Source organism: Dendropsophus ebraccatus, chromosome 7 (assembly GCF_027789765.1).
Source record: "Dendropsophus ebraccatus isolate aDenEbr1 chromosome 7, aDenEbr1.pat, whole genome shotgun sequence".
Lineage (NCBI taxonomy): Eukaryota > Metazoa > Chordata > Amphibia > Anura > Hylidae > Dendropsophus > Dendropsophus ebraccatus.
In genome coordinates, this window is record NC_091460.1 from 82,684,604 (window position 1) to 82,702,508 (window position 17,905).

A 17,905-nucleotide genomic window follows, 5' to 3' on the forward strand; every position below is an offset into this window, starting at 1 on the left:
GCCAGGTCGTGACGTGTGAGCTCTGAAGAGCCTGGTGGGGGGTCCCGCAGCTGGTCCTGACGCTCACCAGGGGCACAGGGGGAGGCCCCTTAGTACTTATAGTCAATTTCCCCTTGCCCCTGCTGGCTGCTGGATTTTATAAACCGCTGGACTCCTTATTTTTGTGTGACTAATTGTACTTTGTAATGACATCCTTGTAATACCATAAAATATTCAGCAACGAAGTAAAACATTTTTTAAAGTGAATTTAAAAAAAATTGGGAGTCACTTTGTGGCAAAATTTTAATGTTTTCTAAATTCCTCAGTCTGGCACAATTACAATGGTGCTCTCCAATTAATATTTCATTTTACTAGATTGGACATTTTGGGGCGATCCGGAGCTGCCCAGTGCTCTCTGCAAAGGAAGGATGGGAGATTAAAACGTCAGCTATTTTCCATAGCTGCCCGTAACCCTTTTAGCTTTTCATCATCAGAATTTATGTCCTTACTTCCTGTGTTTCCTGACCTCTGCTTGTAATCTGACATTGTACCTCACTTCTGACATGATTTCTTACCTTAACATAGATAAAGTGCTGGGGGGGGGGAGGGGGTCATCGATGCACTGGGTAGTACTGACGCTGAAGCTTACAAAAGAGACAGCTGCCTAGAACTTTATGGGTGGTCAGAGATGACAGGGAAGCCTGATGTACCATTTGTTTTCAGCAAGGACCCTCTGGAGGAGGCAGACGTGCTCAAAGGTACCAAGCCCAGGCTTTTTCCTGTACATAACAGTAGCTAAGCTAAGCTAGACTGCAGATATTCATGAGGAGAGACACCTAGTGGCCAAGACTTAAGGGTTTTTCTTTTTCCTTGTGGTAAAGAGTCATTTTTGGTAAATGAAGTGAGTTGGCAATATGTTACAGAGCACAGGCTATGAAATGGAAGGAAGTTCGCTTGAAATGGCAGTGAATAAGAGACACTAGGTATAAGGTAGAGGATAGACCAGATTATTATTAATAGTGCTCTGTTTCAAGTAAAGCTTGCTTATTGAATTGCAGTTTCTCTGCTACAGGTTTAACTGGTGTAAATCTCTTAAGAACATGTCTTTAACATGGTAAGACATGGCTGAATGCACATAATCGCAATATGTAGTTGGTGCCAGCTTGTCACAATAGTTTACTGATTAACAATGGGAGCAATGGATACAAATTAGGTGAAGGCGATGCCAATATCTTCTCACACTGGAGGGCCTGCTCTAAACAAATGCTTTGCCTATTCTTTTGGGATCATGGAAATAACCTTATTGCTCCTATATTTTACGCAGGCGAGGGTCCTATCAACCAAGGTACAAGGAGATTATGCTATACTGGTCTGAGCAAAGGTGACTAGGGCAGGCTCATATTACAAAGGAAGCAGAGTGTATTTTTCTTTAAAGGGGTTATTCAGCGCTACAAAAACATGGCCACTTTCCCCAGAATGTTGTCTCCAGTTTGGGTGGGGTTTTGAAACTCAGTTCCATTGAAGTAAATGGAGCTTAATTGCAAACTGCACCTGAGCTGGAGACAACAGTAGGGGGGAAAGTGGCCATGTTATTGTAGCGCTGGATAACCCCTTTAAAGAACCATGAATCCAAATGGACTTTATGATCAGTTGATTTTTCTTGCACATTTGACAGAAATCTGTTTGTCATTTCCAGGAACCACTCTGATACTAGCAGTTGAAGTTAGCTATCTGTTACTCACTACTGTATAGATGCCACTGCATCAGCCATTTTAGCGCAACTGGGTTCTGTTATTTATTGCTCCGTTTGTGTTTGCTATTTTTTGCTTAGTTGGATATACTCTATACCTGTATCTGAACTACTCCTGATGAGGATGTCATCAAGGAGAAGGAAGTACAGGTAAAAAACGCCAGGATCACAGCAGGGTGGATTTGTTTTAAATCAAACTGATTTAAATCACGATTTAAATCACGATTTAAATCACTAGTCAGGAAGGCTTGATTTAAATCAGTGATTTAAATCAAAGTTTCTACCTAAACTAGTTCTTGCTACTTTAACATGCAAGTAGATGAAGATTTTTAGAATCACTTTTTATATTACTTTTTTCTCCCCAGTTTAATGGGTTAATCATTCATATTTGGACACCACTGTTCTGTTGTACTTAGGAAGGAGAAAAATAATCCTGAACTTAATAACAATTTAAATGGATTTATTCAACTGAAACAATAACAACATTACAGCATACGTTATTTGCTTAAACAAACATCCATGTTAACTAATTTGGCTAAACAAAAAAAAAAAAAAAAATAGTCCAAACAATCAGAAACATATTGTCTAACTTCTTGGACTTGGTACTGAAGGGGATGATTCTGTATTCATAGGTTTGTAGAACAATAGGATTAAGGTCTTTTTCTCAACTCTGTTCATGTTGTAACATTTGAGAACATATACAGCCTTTATTCTACTGAGTTAAACAACTCCGCTTTATCTCATGATGGAAGAACCTTTGGATGGTAAAATATTTTCCTCAAAAAGCAGTTTATTGAAAAAAATCCGATTTAAATCAAAAAAATCCGATTTAAATCAAAAAAATCCGATTTTTTTGATTTTTTAAAAAAAATCATTGATTTTTATCCACCCTGGATCACAGCAAACAGGTTACAGCTGTAACAGGGTAAAACACATGTTTGTTTGTGTAGCGTACACATTAATCCTGTTTTTCCATCAGCTTTTTTTTTCATCTTTTTTTGTAAATAACAGCACAGCCTGTTGCAAAAAAGTGTTTTTATTTATTTATTTCCACAATATTACAATTCAGCTTCATTAATTCAAATGGAACTTCATAAACCACAACTAAACTGAGGTCCACTGGTGCAGTTCCTGAAAGATAGCAGACATGTTTTTCTAAGCCTAGACAACCCCTTTAAATATTCTTTTAGGGTACAAACCCACTTGACGTATTTGCTGCGTGTATCAGTCTTAAAAATAAGCAGGCAAAACGCAGGTTGTCTTTATACAATTGTTCTGCGTTAAAATACGCAATTGCGTATTTTTGAATCGTGAAGCTACATGCGTTTTTCGCACAGGTTGTTAACAACTGATGCTTTGCTAACAACAAGCTTCACGCTTCAAAAATACACAATTGCGTATTTTAACGCAGAACAATTGTATAAAGCCAACCTGCGTTTTGCCTGCTTATTTTTATGACTGATTCACGCAGCAAATACGTCAAGTGGGTTTGTACCCTAAGTTTATATTCTTTTGGGACAGAGCTAGAATTTTCCCATGCAATACATTATTCTTAATGTTGGCCCTTTGCACAATGCTGGTTAATATGTAACTCCATTTCGACTGTTGTGTTACCGGACGACAAATTGAATTTTCCTGAAAACAAGTTTGAGCGGTCTGCTCTGGATTGAGCATATTACCATGTGTAAAGGTCTCTCCAGTGCAGTAGGAACATTCTGGAGTTTGTGTATTTCTAATAACCCCGGCTCTGTTAATCTCGGCACAGCAATGTTATCAGATGCATCCCTGCCATAGGTGACCTTTTCTAAATGGGTATTGCTCCATTCATTGTTATTACAGTGACATTCTCATTCCTGAATCATTTCCAGTAAATCACGTACGTAGATATCCTAGCCTTTATATTAACATGTCTTCTCTGGATTCTTTTTTGTTTTCTGGGAAGATGACACAGATTTGTCTCAGGCGTGTAATGTATGCAATAAAAATGACTCACAATGTGTAAGGAACCTCTCACTCATGAGCACACTTTGACAGCTGGGATGCATTTCTGACACTTGAACATTTTTATTTATTTTTTTACTGCTTTGCATTTATGTAGCAGTTATACAGAATAGCACTGGGGCTCAGGTACGTATGGCACACGCTGAGTTTTACCGAAACCAACATCTTAAAGAAATGGCACATGTGTATGGTCTCATGTGGCAGAAATTTCTTCAATGTAAAAAATAAAAATAAAAAAAAATCATTTAATACATCTGAATGGGATTGTTCCTGAAGTGTGCATGTGTTTTTACAAACCTTAATAGGTGGTGTAGAGTAGTTTATAGAAATTTCTGTAATAGTTCTGCCGCATGTGAATGTTCTCTCTAGAGCACTGCTAGTACATATGGGAATAGCTGTAGATCACTGAAATTTGTTTCTAATTTTCAGGATTTGGCTGCTAGTGAAGGGTTCAAATTGTTCGATAGTTAACAAAAAAGTCTATAGTGGGATATGCAAAGAAACACTGATTTGGATACTGAAGCAATAAAACCAATACACATGGTATTGGGTCCCTGTGACTGCTGACTGGTAGAAACATTTCTTGGTTTTGGTAATAATTGTCCTTCTCCTCTTCCATTCTATTGCAGAGTTCTGGAGAGCTGACCCAGAGCGCAGATGATGACTGTTTACTGGATGCCCCTCTCCTCCCTTCACAGAAACTGCAGGCTGAGATCCGGCCATCCTTCCACCCTGTCCCCACCGTCACTGTTAGCATTATCCTTCTGCTAATACAGGTAAATGATGTAATAAAGGTGCAATATACTTAAAACTCAATATACTTAAAACTCAATATACTTGAAGGTTGCCAGTTGCCTGTCCATTACTGTGTCAAGCATTTTTGCTGTTAAGCTAGGGGCAACATGGCAGCTTTGGCCAAATCACAAGATCTTTTACTACAACTGTCTTTCTTTGCACTAGCTTAGTTTTAAACAGGTCATCTATGTTTGTGTATAGATTTACTATCCTGTTGCATGTTCAGTTATAAAGTAAACTTTAAACATGCATCTGTATTTTTGTGCTTTTTGCATGTGGCAACATTTTGGCGCTTGCACTTTGTTCCAAAAAGTTTTTACACCTTTTTATCTTTGCTTATGATTCACAACTTTTATGCACCAAAAAGGATCTTATTCTCTTTGTGATCCACTTAAAGGAGAAGTCTGGTGAAAATTTTTATTAAAGTATTGTATTGCCCCCCAAAAGTTATACAAATCTCCAATATACACTTATTATTGGAAATGCTTATAAAGTGCTTTTTTTCCTGCACTTACTACTGCATTAAGGCCTCACTTCCTGGATAACATGGTGATGTCACAACCCGATTCCCAGAGCTGTGCGGGCTGTGGCTGCTGGGAAGGATGATGGCAGGGGGACACTGAGGGACACAGGGCACTGGAGGGACACTGAGCATCTCTCTGCCATCATCCTCTCCAGCAGCCACAGCCCGCACAGCTCTGGGAGTCTGGTCGTGACATCACCATTTTATCCATGAAGTGAAGCCTTGATGCAGTAGTAAGTGCAGAGAAAAAACACTTTCTAAGCATTTCCCTGTAATAAGTGTATATAGGTTATTTGTATAACTTTGGGGGGCAATACAATACTTTATTTAAAATTTTTCGCCAGACTTCTCCTTTAAAGCGACTCTGTACCCACAATCTGTCCCCCCCCCCCCCTCCAAACCACTTGTACCTTCGGATAGCTGCTTTTAATCCAAGACCTGTCCTGGGGTCCGTTCGGCAGGTGATGCAGTTATTCTCCTAAAAACAACTTTTAATCCTGCAGCGCTGTGTCTAACGGCCGGGGCTTGCATTTGTATATGCATTAGGCTGGCACACCCTCTCTGTTCTTCCTCCCCACCCTCCTCATCATTAGGAATGATCCAGGAACATTTACTGCTGTTTGAGCTTTGCACAGGTGTCTTTAACGGTCCAGCCCATGTTCATTATGCACACAGGTGGGGAATAGGAGGAAATCTGCCTGGAGCATTCCTAATGATGAGGAGGGTGGGGAGGAAGGACAGAGAGGTTGTGCCAGCCTAATGCATATACAAATGTAAGCCCCGGCCGTTAGACACAGCGCTGCAAGATTAAAAGTTGTTTTTAGGACATAACTGCATCCCCTGCCGAACGGACCCCAGAAGAGATCTTGGATTAAAAGCAGCTATCTGAAGGTACAAGCGGTTTGGGGGGGGGGGGGTCAGATTGTGGGTACAGAGTCGATTTTAAGTTATGCTGGCCCTGTGCCAGATCAGTAGTGAGTTCCTCTGTTAAACTAGAAGTTTAGGTCTCCTTGGATACCAATGCCCATTGAGACCTTGGATCCATTGGGTCAGGCATTATGGTCTCATTGCGTGTTGGTAACCAAGAAAACTCAAACTTTGAGTCTACAGGTGAACTTGCTGCTGATAAGGCATGGGGAGGGCATGACTGAGGCATGGGGAGGGCATGACTGGTACACTTCAAGGTGAACTCCGGCCAAAACATATTTTTTAATATGTTATTACATAAGGAAAGTTACACAAATTCCTAATGTACTCTAAATATGGGAAATGCAGATATAGTGCTATTTCCCTTAATTTAGTAGATCAGGCAGGCTTTAAATCAGGTGTTATTTACATGAAGTGTCCAGCAGGGGCGCACTATGTGTAGAAGTCTATGGAAGTCTGTAGTGTAGTGTTAGTGAGATTATTTGTTATAGTACAATATCCTTTATTGATTTTTATGGAATAATTTGGGGACACTTGCATGTCCCTCTCTCCCTCCCTGTGCTGCCGTTGACGAGCACTCACACTGGGAGAGAGGGAGATGGACTGCACCGAGCAGGGAGGGAGAGAGGTGCCCGTGCGTCTTCCTCCCTGCCCGATGCCGTGGGCCAGATACACACTGTTCTACTCCCCCATCATCTGTTGATACTATGAGCGCTCCTGACCCGTGCTCAGCCCGTACGCCACCGGCCAACACAGGGAGGGAGGGGGGAAAGTAGTTAGATGCACGGGCACCTCTCTCCCTCCCTGCTCGCTGATGTCCTTCTCACTCTCTCCCGGTGTGAGCACTTGTCATCGGCAGCACAGGGAGGGAGATGGAGGGAGAAAGGTACCCGTGCATCTAACTGCTTCCTCTCCCTCCCTGCTCGGTGCCGTCCATCTCCCTTTCGCCTGGTGTGAGTGCTCGCAGCACAGGGAGGGAGAGAGGGAGAGGCAAGTGTCCTTGCTCCCCAAATTATTCCATAAAAATCAATAAAGGATATTGTACTGTAACAAATAATCTTACTAATACTACACTGCATAGAGTTCCATAGATACCACACTACATAGACTTCTATAGACCGTACACTACATAGACTTCTTCTAAGTATAGTGCGCCCCCTGCTGGAAACTTTATGTGAATTACACCTGATTCGTGACGTCACAGTTTTTTAGAGAATTCGAAGCCTGACTGATCTACTAAATTAAGGGAAATAGCTCTATATGTGCATTTCCTATAATTAATGAACATTAGGAATTTGTAATGACATATTAAAATTATGTTTTGGACCTAGTTCTCCTTAAAAATAAAGACAATCCCTAGCCTTACTGCTTTTTGGTGTTTGAAAATGAAAAGTATTGTGTGAGAATATGCATTTTACTAGTCCTTCCCATTATTAGTGCCGCCAAGCTGAATCCAGCGCTGCCCTTCTCTTCCGATTCTGCGCACAGTTTCATGATGCCTTCCCTCCAAATATGCTGATGAGCAAGTCTAGTGCTCTGGAGAATAGGCCCAGTGCTCCCAGTGCACTATATATTTCTCTTTCCAGGCCGGGATTCAGGTAGAGAAATACTAATTAGCCATGTCATCAGTTGTAGGGGCAATCGGTGCACTGGGGGTGCTGGGCCTGTCTCCAGAGCACTAGACTTGCTCATTAGCATATTAAGAAGAACAAACTGTTCAGCAGATGTGGAAAAGAATAGCACAGCTGGATTCAGCGTGACACTGCTGCTCTGGGAGCGGTAAAATCTTCCTTGCTCATGTTTGATGATAGATTTGCTTTATTAAAGGAGAAGTCCGGCCAAAATTAATTTTTGATATGTTGTTACTTATGAAAAGTTATACAAATTTCTAATGTACATTAATTATGGGAAATGCACATATAGGGCTATTTCCCTTAATTTAGTAGATCAGGAAGTGTTAGAAATTCTCTCAGATCCAGTGACGTCACGACAAAAGGTGTAATTCCTATGGAGTGTCCAGCAGAGGGCGCTCTATATATAGAAGTCTATGGGACTTTATTGTGTCTATAGATGTCTATGTAAAGTAATGTAGTGTAGTGTACAGTATGCTTTATTGAATGAATACATCTATGGAATACTTTGGGGAGCAAGGGTACTTGCTCCCCAAAGTATTGCATAAATGTATTCATTCAATATATTAGGATATCACAGTAAGCCCGCCGATCCGCCGCATTCCCGCCACCAGCCGATCCGCCGCATTCCAGCCGATCCGGACTATATACACTGAACTACAGCTCCCATCATCTGCTTATAGTATGAACAGTTGATGGGAGCTGTAGCTGGGTTATGGATATGACTTGCCTGCCGCCGCTGATGCCACTGCTTATGCCGCCGGGCGCAGGGGGGAGCCGCTCAGTACACAGTAGCGCTCCCCCCTCCTCCTCCTTCCGTAATACTTTCTCCCTATACCACTGCTGACTCCCCGCCTGGCCGCTGCTCTCCGCTCTCATATACCGGCTCCCGATGCATCAGTGCGGACACCAGGATCGGCGGGCGGCGGGAATGCGGTGGATCGGCGGGCTTACTGTGATATCCTAATATATTGAATGAATACATTTATGCAATACTTTAGGGAGCAAGTACCCTTGCTCCCCAAAGTATTCCATAGATGTATTCATTCAATAAAGCATACTGTACACTACACTACATTACTTTATCATAGATATCTATAGACACAAAGTCCCATAGACTTCTATATATAGAGCGCCCTCCGCTGGACACTGCATAGGAATTACACCTTTCGTCGTGACGTCACTGGATCTGAGAGAATTCTAACACTTCCTGATCTACTAAATTAAGGGAAATAGCCCTGTATGTGCATTTCCCATAATTAATGTACATTAGAAATTTGTATAACTTTTCATAAGTAACAACATATCAAAAATTAATTTTGGCCGGAATTCTCCTTTAACTGAGATAATTAATGTGACAGACTGTCCATGCACAATTTTGACAAATGTGGAGCCACAATTCTGGCAAATGAGGGCACTGGGTCATAATGCCTAATTGTAGATAATAAAATGTGGTCATGTTTTGGCATATAAATTGTCCAAATCTGAAAGGATAGATTTCTGGTTGTGGTTGCAGCAGCTTGCAGGTCGCAAAACCTGACATGTTGAATGTAGAAAGAAACAAAGTGCAGAACCACCAGACATTATTTATTTTAAGTTATTTTCATTATTGCCATAGTTAGTGAAATGTCTAGTACACTTTATTGTATGACATATTTTCATAAACTGGAATAAATGTGACATCTGCTGGCCATCATGGGGTACTGCAAGCAACCAATAAGGAAGCTGAAAGCAATAAGGAAGGTGGCATAGATCTACTACAGTTTGCTGAATGTCTGACATGCTGACTTCATTATGTTACTCATTCTATGGTATTTTATAATTTGGTTCTTCATAAATCCTTGTGCATTCACAAATCAATTTTGGGTGGTTTTTGTGTGTGTAGGTTGTGCAAAAAATGGCACTAAACACAAGCTTAATAAGTAAATTCTTTGGACAGGTATGCATAATTTAAGGAAATAAAAAAAAAAATTGAAAACCCTTGAAAAATTGCCACCTCAACAGTGTACAGGAATAGTAAATGACACATACCCGTTCTCTGTGCAAAATTTGGCACTGGAAAGGACAAATATAGAGAGTTTGCAAAAGTAAAATGATCCAGTGTCTTTCTTTTCGTGCAGCTATATTATTGTCAGTAGAGAAGCAAGTTACAAGCTTTTCTTCCTCCTATAGAGAAATCCCCACTGAATTACACTTTCCAGTGTTCCTTGTTGACAATACTTTAGTCAGCAAAGGTTTATTGGGGACAGGTTACTTTTACTGCACATAGGTGTTCTGAAACAAAGTAAAGTTTTCAGTTTCAGCTTAATCTATATTTTTCTTTTATGATCTACATTCTACTTGTAGTTGTTTAATACTGTGTTTCTCTTTCAGGTGGCATTTGTAGCCCTTACATGTGTAGCTGTGTTTTTTTGTGTACTGAATGGAGAAGAAGACATCTGCAGGGAGTACATAGCACCGCTTAACCTGATGACCGCTGTAGTCACTGCTAAAGTCCTTCTGTGGTTACTTCATGTGGTCAATGAACGTTTCACCCAGTACCAGCACTGCAAAGTGAGAGGCCAAGGCTATCTTAACCTGTACCGCCTAACAAGGCGCCTCAAGACCCTTCCCCTGATTACTCACTCTACAGGTAATGTGTGTATTATTCTGTATATGTAATAATATAGAAATACTATCTGATTTTATTATAAAATGGTTCATGGATTTAAAACTGAGTTTACTTTTTGTACACATTTACATAGATTTACTATACCTGTCTGCTAGTAAGACAATTTAAACAGACTAGACGGCCTAATAATTTAGAAACATAGAAGATTCTTGGCAGAAAAAGACCACTGGGTCCATCAAGTCTGCCCTTTTAGTATTTTCTTTCTTATTATCTTAGGATAGATGTATGTTTATCCCAGGCGTGTTTAAATTCTGTTATTGTAGATTTACCAACAACCTCTTCTGGAAGTTTGTTCCAGGTATCTACTACTCTTTCAGTAAAATAATATTTTCTCACATTGCTTCTGATCTTTCCCCCAACTAACCTCTCACTGTGTCCTCTTGTTCTTGAGCTCAGTTTTTTTTTTTTTTACTAAAAACACTCCCCTCTTGACCCTTATTTAATCCTTTACCATACTTAAAAATTTCAATCATGTCCCCCCTTTCCCTTCTTTCCTCCAGACTATACAGATTCAAATCCTTAAAGTGTCACTGTCGTGAAATTTTTTTTTGCAGAAATCAATAGTCCAGGCGATTTTAAGAAACTTTGTAATTGGGTTTATTATCCGAAAAATGCATTTTTATCATGAAAAAGCAGTTTGAAGCTCTCCCCCCTGTCTTCATTGTTCTCCTATGGAGAGAGCTAAAGAGAAGACCAAAACAGGACAACAAAGAGTTAATCTACAAATCCCTCACCCGTTATCTGTTCTGACCATCACCAGTGACCTGTCTGAGCTCAAATTACAGCTGTCACCCAGCTCCGTGCCTGTAATCCTCTGTTATCTGCTTTCTGCTGCCGGCTAACTCCCTCCTTCCTCCTCCCCCCTCCCCTCTCCCTAGAGCAGACAGGGGACGTCTCCTGCAACAAGTCACAATTTTCAGATTTTTCAGAGTGGATGAAAAAGAGGAAGGAGGGGGGGACCTGGGAAAAGGCTTTTTACATGCAGATAATGGCAGATTTGGCTAATAAACCCAATTACAAAGTTTCTTAAAATCGCCTGGACTATTGATTTCTGCAAAAAAAAAAAATACGACAGTGACTCTTTTAGGGATGCACGATGCACCGAAATATCGATACTACTATCGATATTTCGGGCAAAAAAAACGTTCGATACCAGGATTTCCTGGTATCGAAACTTTAAGTTAAGCAGAGAACACGGTGGGCGGCTAGCTGAGCGCCGGCCGTGTTCTCTATGTGCCTCCCCCTGCCCCCTGCAGTCTCCTCCTCTTCTCTCCCTCCCTCCGCTCCCATTGGCGCCAATTTCAAATAGCCGGCACTTAGCTATTGCTAGTGCCGGCTATTTAAGTATATAGATGCCGCTGTCACACTGACAGCGGCATCTGACCCCTCCTGAGCCCGCTCCATATACAGCGGGGGTCGGCTACTGTGTGTAACAGACCCCCGCTGCTGGTGTCTCTCTGATTACAGAGTCCGGCTCCGCCAGACTCTCTTATCAGAGAGATGATTTATGCGGAGGAGCCGGAGCTGCACGGAGAGCGGCTGGAGAGGGAGAGCGGGAGAGGAGGACGGAGGAGAAGGCTGGAGGGAGAGCGGGAGGTCCGGGAGAGAGGACGGAGGAGAAGGCTGGAGGGAGAGCGGGATGTCCGGGAGAGGAGCCGGAGCTGCACAGAAGAGAGCGGGAGGTCACGGAGAGAGGAGGATGGAGAAGGCTGGAGGTGGGGAGGATGAATAGGGAGAGCGGGGGTCTGTGAGATCCGGGGGAAGTGCAGCACATGTGAGGATCCAGCCGGCTGGCAGGTGGGGGAGGTGGCCGGGGCTGAGAGGAGCAGATAAGATCGGCTGTAGTGTGTGGGATCCTGTGTAACCTCCTCTTCTCTTCCTCCGCAATCTTGGTAACTGGTGCAGCAGAGCTGTCTTAGTGATAGCTGATGCAGCAGAGCTGTCTTAGTGGTGGGTGGTGCAGGAGAGCTGTCTTAGTGGTGGGTGGTGCAGGAGAGCTGTCTTAGTGATAGCTGATGTAGCAGAGCTGTCTTAGTGATAGCTGATGTAGCAGAGCTGTCTTAGTGATAGCTGATGCAGCAGAGCTGTCTTAGTGATAGCTGATGCAGCAGAGCTGTCTTAGTGATAGCTGATGCAGCAGAGCTGTCTTAGTGATAGCTGATGCAGCAGAGCTGTCTTAGTGATAGCTGATGCAGCAGAGCTGTCTTAGTGATAGCTGATGCAGCAGAGCTGTCTTAGTGATAGCTGATGCAGCAGAGCTGTCTTAGTGATAGCTGATGCAGCAGAGCTGTCTTAGTGATAGCTGATGCAGCAGAGCTGTCTTAGTGATAGCTGATGCAGCAGAGCTGTCTTAGTGATAGCTGATGCAGCAGAGCTGTCTTAGTGATAGCTGATGCAGCAGAGCTGTCTTAGTGATAGCTGATGCAGCAGAGCTGTCTTAGTGATAGCTGATGCAGCAGAGCTGTCTTAGTGATAGCTGATGCAGCAGAGCTGTCTTAGTGATAGCTGATGCAGCAGAGCTGTCTTAGACAGATATCACTAACTTTATTTTTAACACAATAAAATAAAAATAGGCCAAAAATTGGTATCACTGTAATAGTGCAGGGGTATTATATTTCTACCATTTTTTTTTTTTTTCTTTTATACTTTACTAAGTATCGAACTGGTATTGAGTATCGAAATAAAAAAGTTAGTATCGGTATCGAACTCAAAATTCTGGTATCGTGACATCACTAGACTCTTTAAGTCTTTCCTGATATGGTTTATGCCTCACACCCTCCACCATTTTTGTAGCCCGTCTTTGGACCTGTTCTATTTTATCAATGTCCTTTTTTAGATGAGGTCTCCAGAACTGGACACCGTATTCCAGATTTATCAAAGTGCATTAGACTGTTTGATAAATATGCTGCGTTCTTTTCTTTTTTTCTTCTTCTATAGGTTTTTCCAGGCAAAACAGAAAGATGAGCTATCTACAAGATAGCTCATCAGTCATTGATCAGATCCTGCACTACACAGTGACCAAAGCTTGTCTCTTATCACTGTGTAGTAAACTGCAGGTTGGCTCCTATACACTTGAAGTGGGCTGAGCTGCAGTTACACATTGCCAGCACAACACAGGGGACAAACTCATTCAACAGCTGATAGGTGAGGGTGGCGGTACCCCACCGATCAGTGACAAATGACCTATCCTGTGGATAGCTCATCAGTCTGTTTTTGCCCAGAAATCCCTTTTAAAGGGCATTCCCATCTCAGCTAATATAATTTAAACTTGTAGGGCTCTTCAAGGTAAATATTTTTGCAAATACATTAAAGTAGCAAACTTGTGTCCTCCTCCTGATGTGCTGCTCAGGAGTTGAGCCCATCCCAACCCTTTCAGTGCTGCAATATAAAGCAATCATCGGATTAAAATGGGTGACAGCTTAGGGTATGTTCACACATGCAGTAACGCAATGAGAATGCATAATTTAATTGCAGTAGTTGCTCACTTCATTGCAATTCTGCGTCACTTCATTCCAGTAATCAATCATTCATTTGCTCTCCAGCCAACCTTCATTGCAGTAACGCAATAAAACACAAACCTGTATGAACATACCCTCACCTCCATTCCTGCCAAAGTAACTCTGCTAATACAGTCTGGCTCAGGCATACTTTTTTAGCAGACAACTGATCTTATTGATATGAGTAATGGTGCGTTTACACAGGCAGATTTATCTGACAGATTTTGGAAGCCAAAACCAGGAATGGATTTGAAAAGGAGAAATCTGTCTTTTCTCTATGATCCGTTTCCTGTTTATGGTCTGTTCCTGGCTTTGGCATCAAAAATCTGTCAGATAAATCTGCCTGTGTAAACGCACCACAATGCTATCTAATCATTGTAAAAGGTCCCTTTTTGTTATGTTGCATGTGGCATTGTCAAATGTATTAAAATGTTGGCCCCCAAAATATGAAATGCCAGAATTGCAAATTTTTGGTCACATCATATAAATAATTAGAAGGAAGGGATCAACAAGTCCTATGAAAACCAAAATGGCACTGATAAAAACTATGGCTTGTAGTACAAAAAATAAGCCCTAATACAGCTCCATAGACAAATATTTATTTGTAATAATCTTTTATTCAATTTATTTTTATATTTATTCTTTTAACACCTTGTGGTGTCACAAAAAACAATAGGGGGGGACATTTGTTAAGTCCGGTGGTACGGAGATTTATGTAGAGACGGACTGCCTCTACGTAAATCCTGTGTGCGCGGCAGGTAACCTACACCAGCTGAGAGCTTATATTTACAGGAAAAAAATGATGAATTAACCCTTTGAGGACCAGGCCCAAAATGACCCAGTGGACCGTGCAAATTTTGATCTTGGTGTTTTACGTTTTTCCCTCCTCCCCTTCTAAGAGCTCTAGCACTTTCAGTTTTCTATCTACAGGGCCATGAAAGTGCTTGTTTTTTACAGGAATAGTTGTACTGTGTAATGGCGTCTTTCATTTTACCATAACATGTATGATGGAATTCCAAATATATTATTTATGAAGATATAAATTGGTGAAATCGTAAAAAAGAATGCAATATGGTAACATTTGGGGGGTTCCTGTGTCTACGTAATGCACTATATGGTAACAGCGACATGATACTATTATTCTATAGGTCAGCCCAAACACAACCATATGCAGGTTACACAGATTCTCTAATGTTATATATATATATATATATATATATATATATATATATATATATATATATATATATATATATATATATTTTTTTTTTATTTTTTTTTTAAAATGAAATCCTTTTTTTTGGCAATTAATTATAAATAAAATGGGCCTATTGTGACGCTTATAACAGTTTTATTTTTTCACCTACGGGGCTGTATGGGGTGTAATTTTTTCCGCCATGATCTCTAGTTTTTATTAATACCATATTTGTGAAGATCGGACGTTTTGATCACTTTTTATTGATTTTTTTTTATATATAATGTAACATATAATCGGTAATCCGCGCACTTTTTTCCCTCTTTTCGTGTACGCCGTTTACCGTTCACAATGACGCTTGTTATATTTTAATTGGACAATTACGCACGCTACGGTATATTATATGTTTATTTATTTGTATATGTTTTATTTATATAATGGGAAAGGGGGGTGATTTCAACTTTTATTGGGGGAGGGGTTTTGGGGTAGTGTGTTAGTGTTTTTTAACTTTTTTTTTTTTTTTTTACACATTTGAAGTCCCTTTGGGGGACTTTTACATACACTAGTTTGATTACACACACTGATGATTGCTATGCCATAGGCATAGCATTGATCAGTGTTATCGGCGCTCTGCTCATTGAGCCTGCCTGTGCAGGCTCAGTGCAGCAGATCGCCGATCGGACCGCAGGAAGGCAGGTGAGAGACCTCCGGCAGTCCGTTTTACCGATCGGGACCCCCGCAGTCACACTGTGGGGGTCCCGATCGGTAAGTGACAGGGGACTCCCCCTGTCACACTTAAACGCCGCAACGCGATCGCTGCAGCGTGTCATTACCGGTGAGGTCCCGGCTGCTGATTGCAGCCGGCCCCCACCTGCTATAAAGCGCGCTCCGCTCCGGAGCACGCTTCATAGCCGGAGAAACACCCAGGGCGTACAGTTACGCCCTAGGTCGTCTGGGGACAGACTTTCATGGCGTAACTATACGCCCTGGGTCGTCTAAGGGTTAAGCGGAGCTTGATTCTGCGACTCTATTCATTTGAAATTTTTTTCCACGGACACTTTAGCGTTGACAACAAGGGGTGTGGCTTATTGTTGGTGTGGCCTATTGTGCGTGTGGTTTACGGGGTGTGGCTTGACACTAGTGTTTTGGGTTTTTTTTTCCCTAGAATTTTCCAGTTAGAACTTTACAGTCAGAACAACACAAAAGCATGAGGGTTGTAGTAGTAGAAGTAATACGGGAATAGATGAGGGGTGTAGTAGTACAGGAACAGATGAGGGGCAGGGGTGTAGCTAGGAGTCATGGGGCCCCATAGCAAACAACTGCAGGAGGTCCCATGAAACCTTGAAAACTTGGTAGCTAGAGGGTGTCTGGGGCACACTGGAGGGTGTCTGGGGGAGACTGGAGCTTTATATCCTTTAGCATTACCCTTGCTTATGTGGGCTTCTCAATATACCTCCAGTATAATACAGTGTGGTGTGTGACTGCTGGTATAATGAGGAGTCCACATGAGTGGATAAAGCTGAATGAGGTAAAGCTATATACATTGGTGTGAGAGACTTGGAGACTGGTAATCAGAGCGGTGTATACCAGTCACAGCTCTGATTACTATTCTCCTGGCCTCTCACAACAATATATATATAGATTTATTTCCTCCACCATGATTCCCTCATGTGGACTCCCATCATTACCTGGCTCCCTGCAGCACAAGACCATCTTCATTCCCTTCAGGCTCTTCTAGCCCAAATGCAGGAGTGGCATCCCTGCCAGGCCCTGTAGTTGGGAGGAGAGAGTGGCATCTAGTGGCTTGAGGCAGAATATACAGCCTACAGCCAGTACTGCCAGCTTTACTTTACCTTACTTATGGTTTGCATTGGGGGCCCTTACGGGGGCGGGGCTCGGCAGGACATACCCGGGACATTAAATTGCCGGGACAGTCCGGCAAAACCGGTAAATCGGTAAAAGCAGCATTTGTTCTCCTATACCAGGCATGTCCAAACTTTTTTCGAAGAGTGCCAAATTTGATGAAGTGAACATGTGCGAGGGCCGACCATTTTACATGCTATATGCTTTATAACAGAGGCAGATAATAGCAAGCTGTGAAATAGTCGCACATCAGATAATGGAATCATAGCACAGTAAAAGGCAGTCAGGGGTTAATGAAGGGTATGACAGCTTGCTACCACAGATTCCTATATGCTCCCTTTATGTATCGTGAGTGTATAGCCCTGCTTTTCCTTGCCTACAGTAGCCAACTCCTCTTCAAAGACTACCACTACCTATGTATGGCTGCAGAAATTTTTTGTTCAAGGACCCTGCCGGTCTAACCCTTCTGGAAGAGTAGGGTGGCGTTGGAACTTTTAATATATATTATTTATATAAGTTATATATATAACTAAGCTGAGGTCATCAGACCTCTGAGGAGTTGTAAGAATCTCCAGCCCTAGAACTCATGACGTGCGAGATCTCCAGCTGGCCGGATCACAGTCAGTACTCAGTACTGAAATCTCGCGATGTCTGAGATGTCAGTACTCAGTACTCTAGTGCACGAAAAAGGAAAGCCGAAATCTCGGACATCGCGAGATTTCGGCTTTCCTTTTCCGTGCACTAGAGTGGCGTGGAGACGAGAGCGGCAAAGCCGCAAGGTATCTGCTGCTGCTGGATACCTGGGGGGCTGTATGCCTGTCCTATACATATATGTATATGGTACACATCTGATTTTACCTTTTACCTCATGACATCACCACTTTAAGGGCCATGACAATTTTAGTTTCAATGCAATGCCTCGCACATCTCTGCTTTTTGGCCAAAGAATTGACATATCAATTGTTTGGGCGGATAGCAGATGCACGTGAGGTGAGGCATTAAATCAAGGTGACAGGCTGCATGGCCTCCACTTGAAATTCCACCACAGTGCAAATGGGCCCTTTTAAAGTACG

General features: G+C 42.0%; 1 protein-coding gene across 1 annotated transcript in view; it reads left to right on the forward strand.

Moving 5' to 3' along the window:
* The first annotated feature begins 667 nt into the window (after positions 1-667).
* The window catches only part of TMEM192 (transmembrane protein 192), a 44,229-nt gene continuing 26,991 nt past the window's right edge, over positions 668-17,905 (forward strand). Inside the window, exons 1-5 of the mRNA XM_069976176.1 lie at positions 668-737; positions 1,304-1,324; positions 1,676-1,701; positions 4,360-4,506; positions 9,980-10,238. Of these exons, the coding sequence (XP_069832277.1) occupies positions 668-737; positions 1,304-1,324; positions 1,676-1,701; positions 4,360-4,506; positions 9,980-10,238 (523 nt within the window). The remainder of the gene's footprint in view (positions 738-1,303; positions 1,325-1,675; positions 1,702-4,359; positions 4,507-9,979; positions 10,239-17,905) is intronic.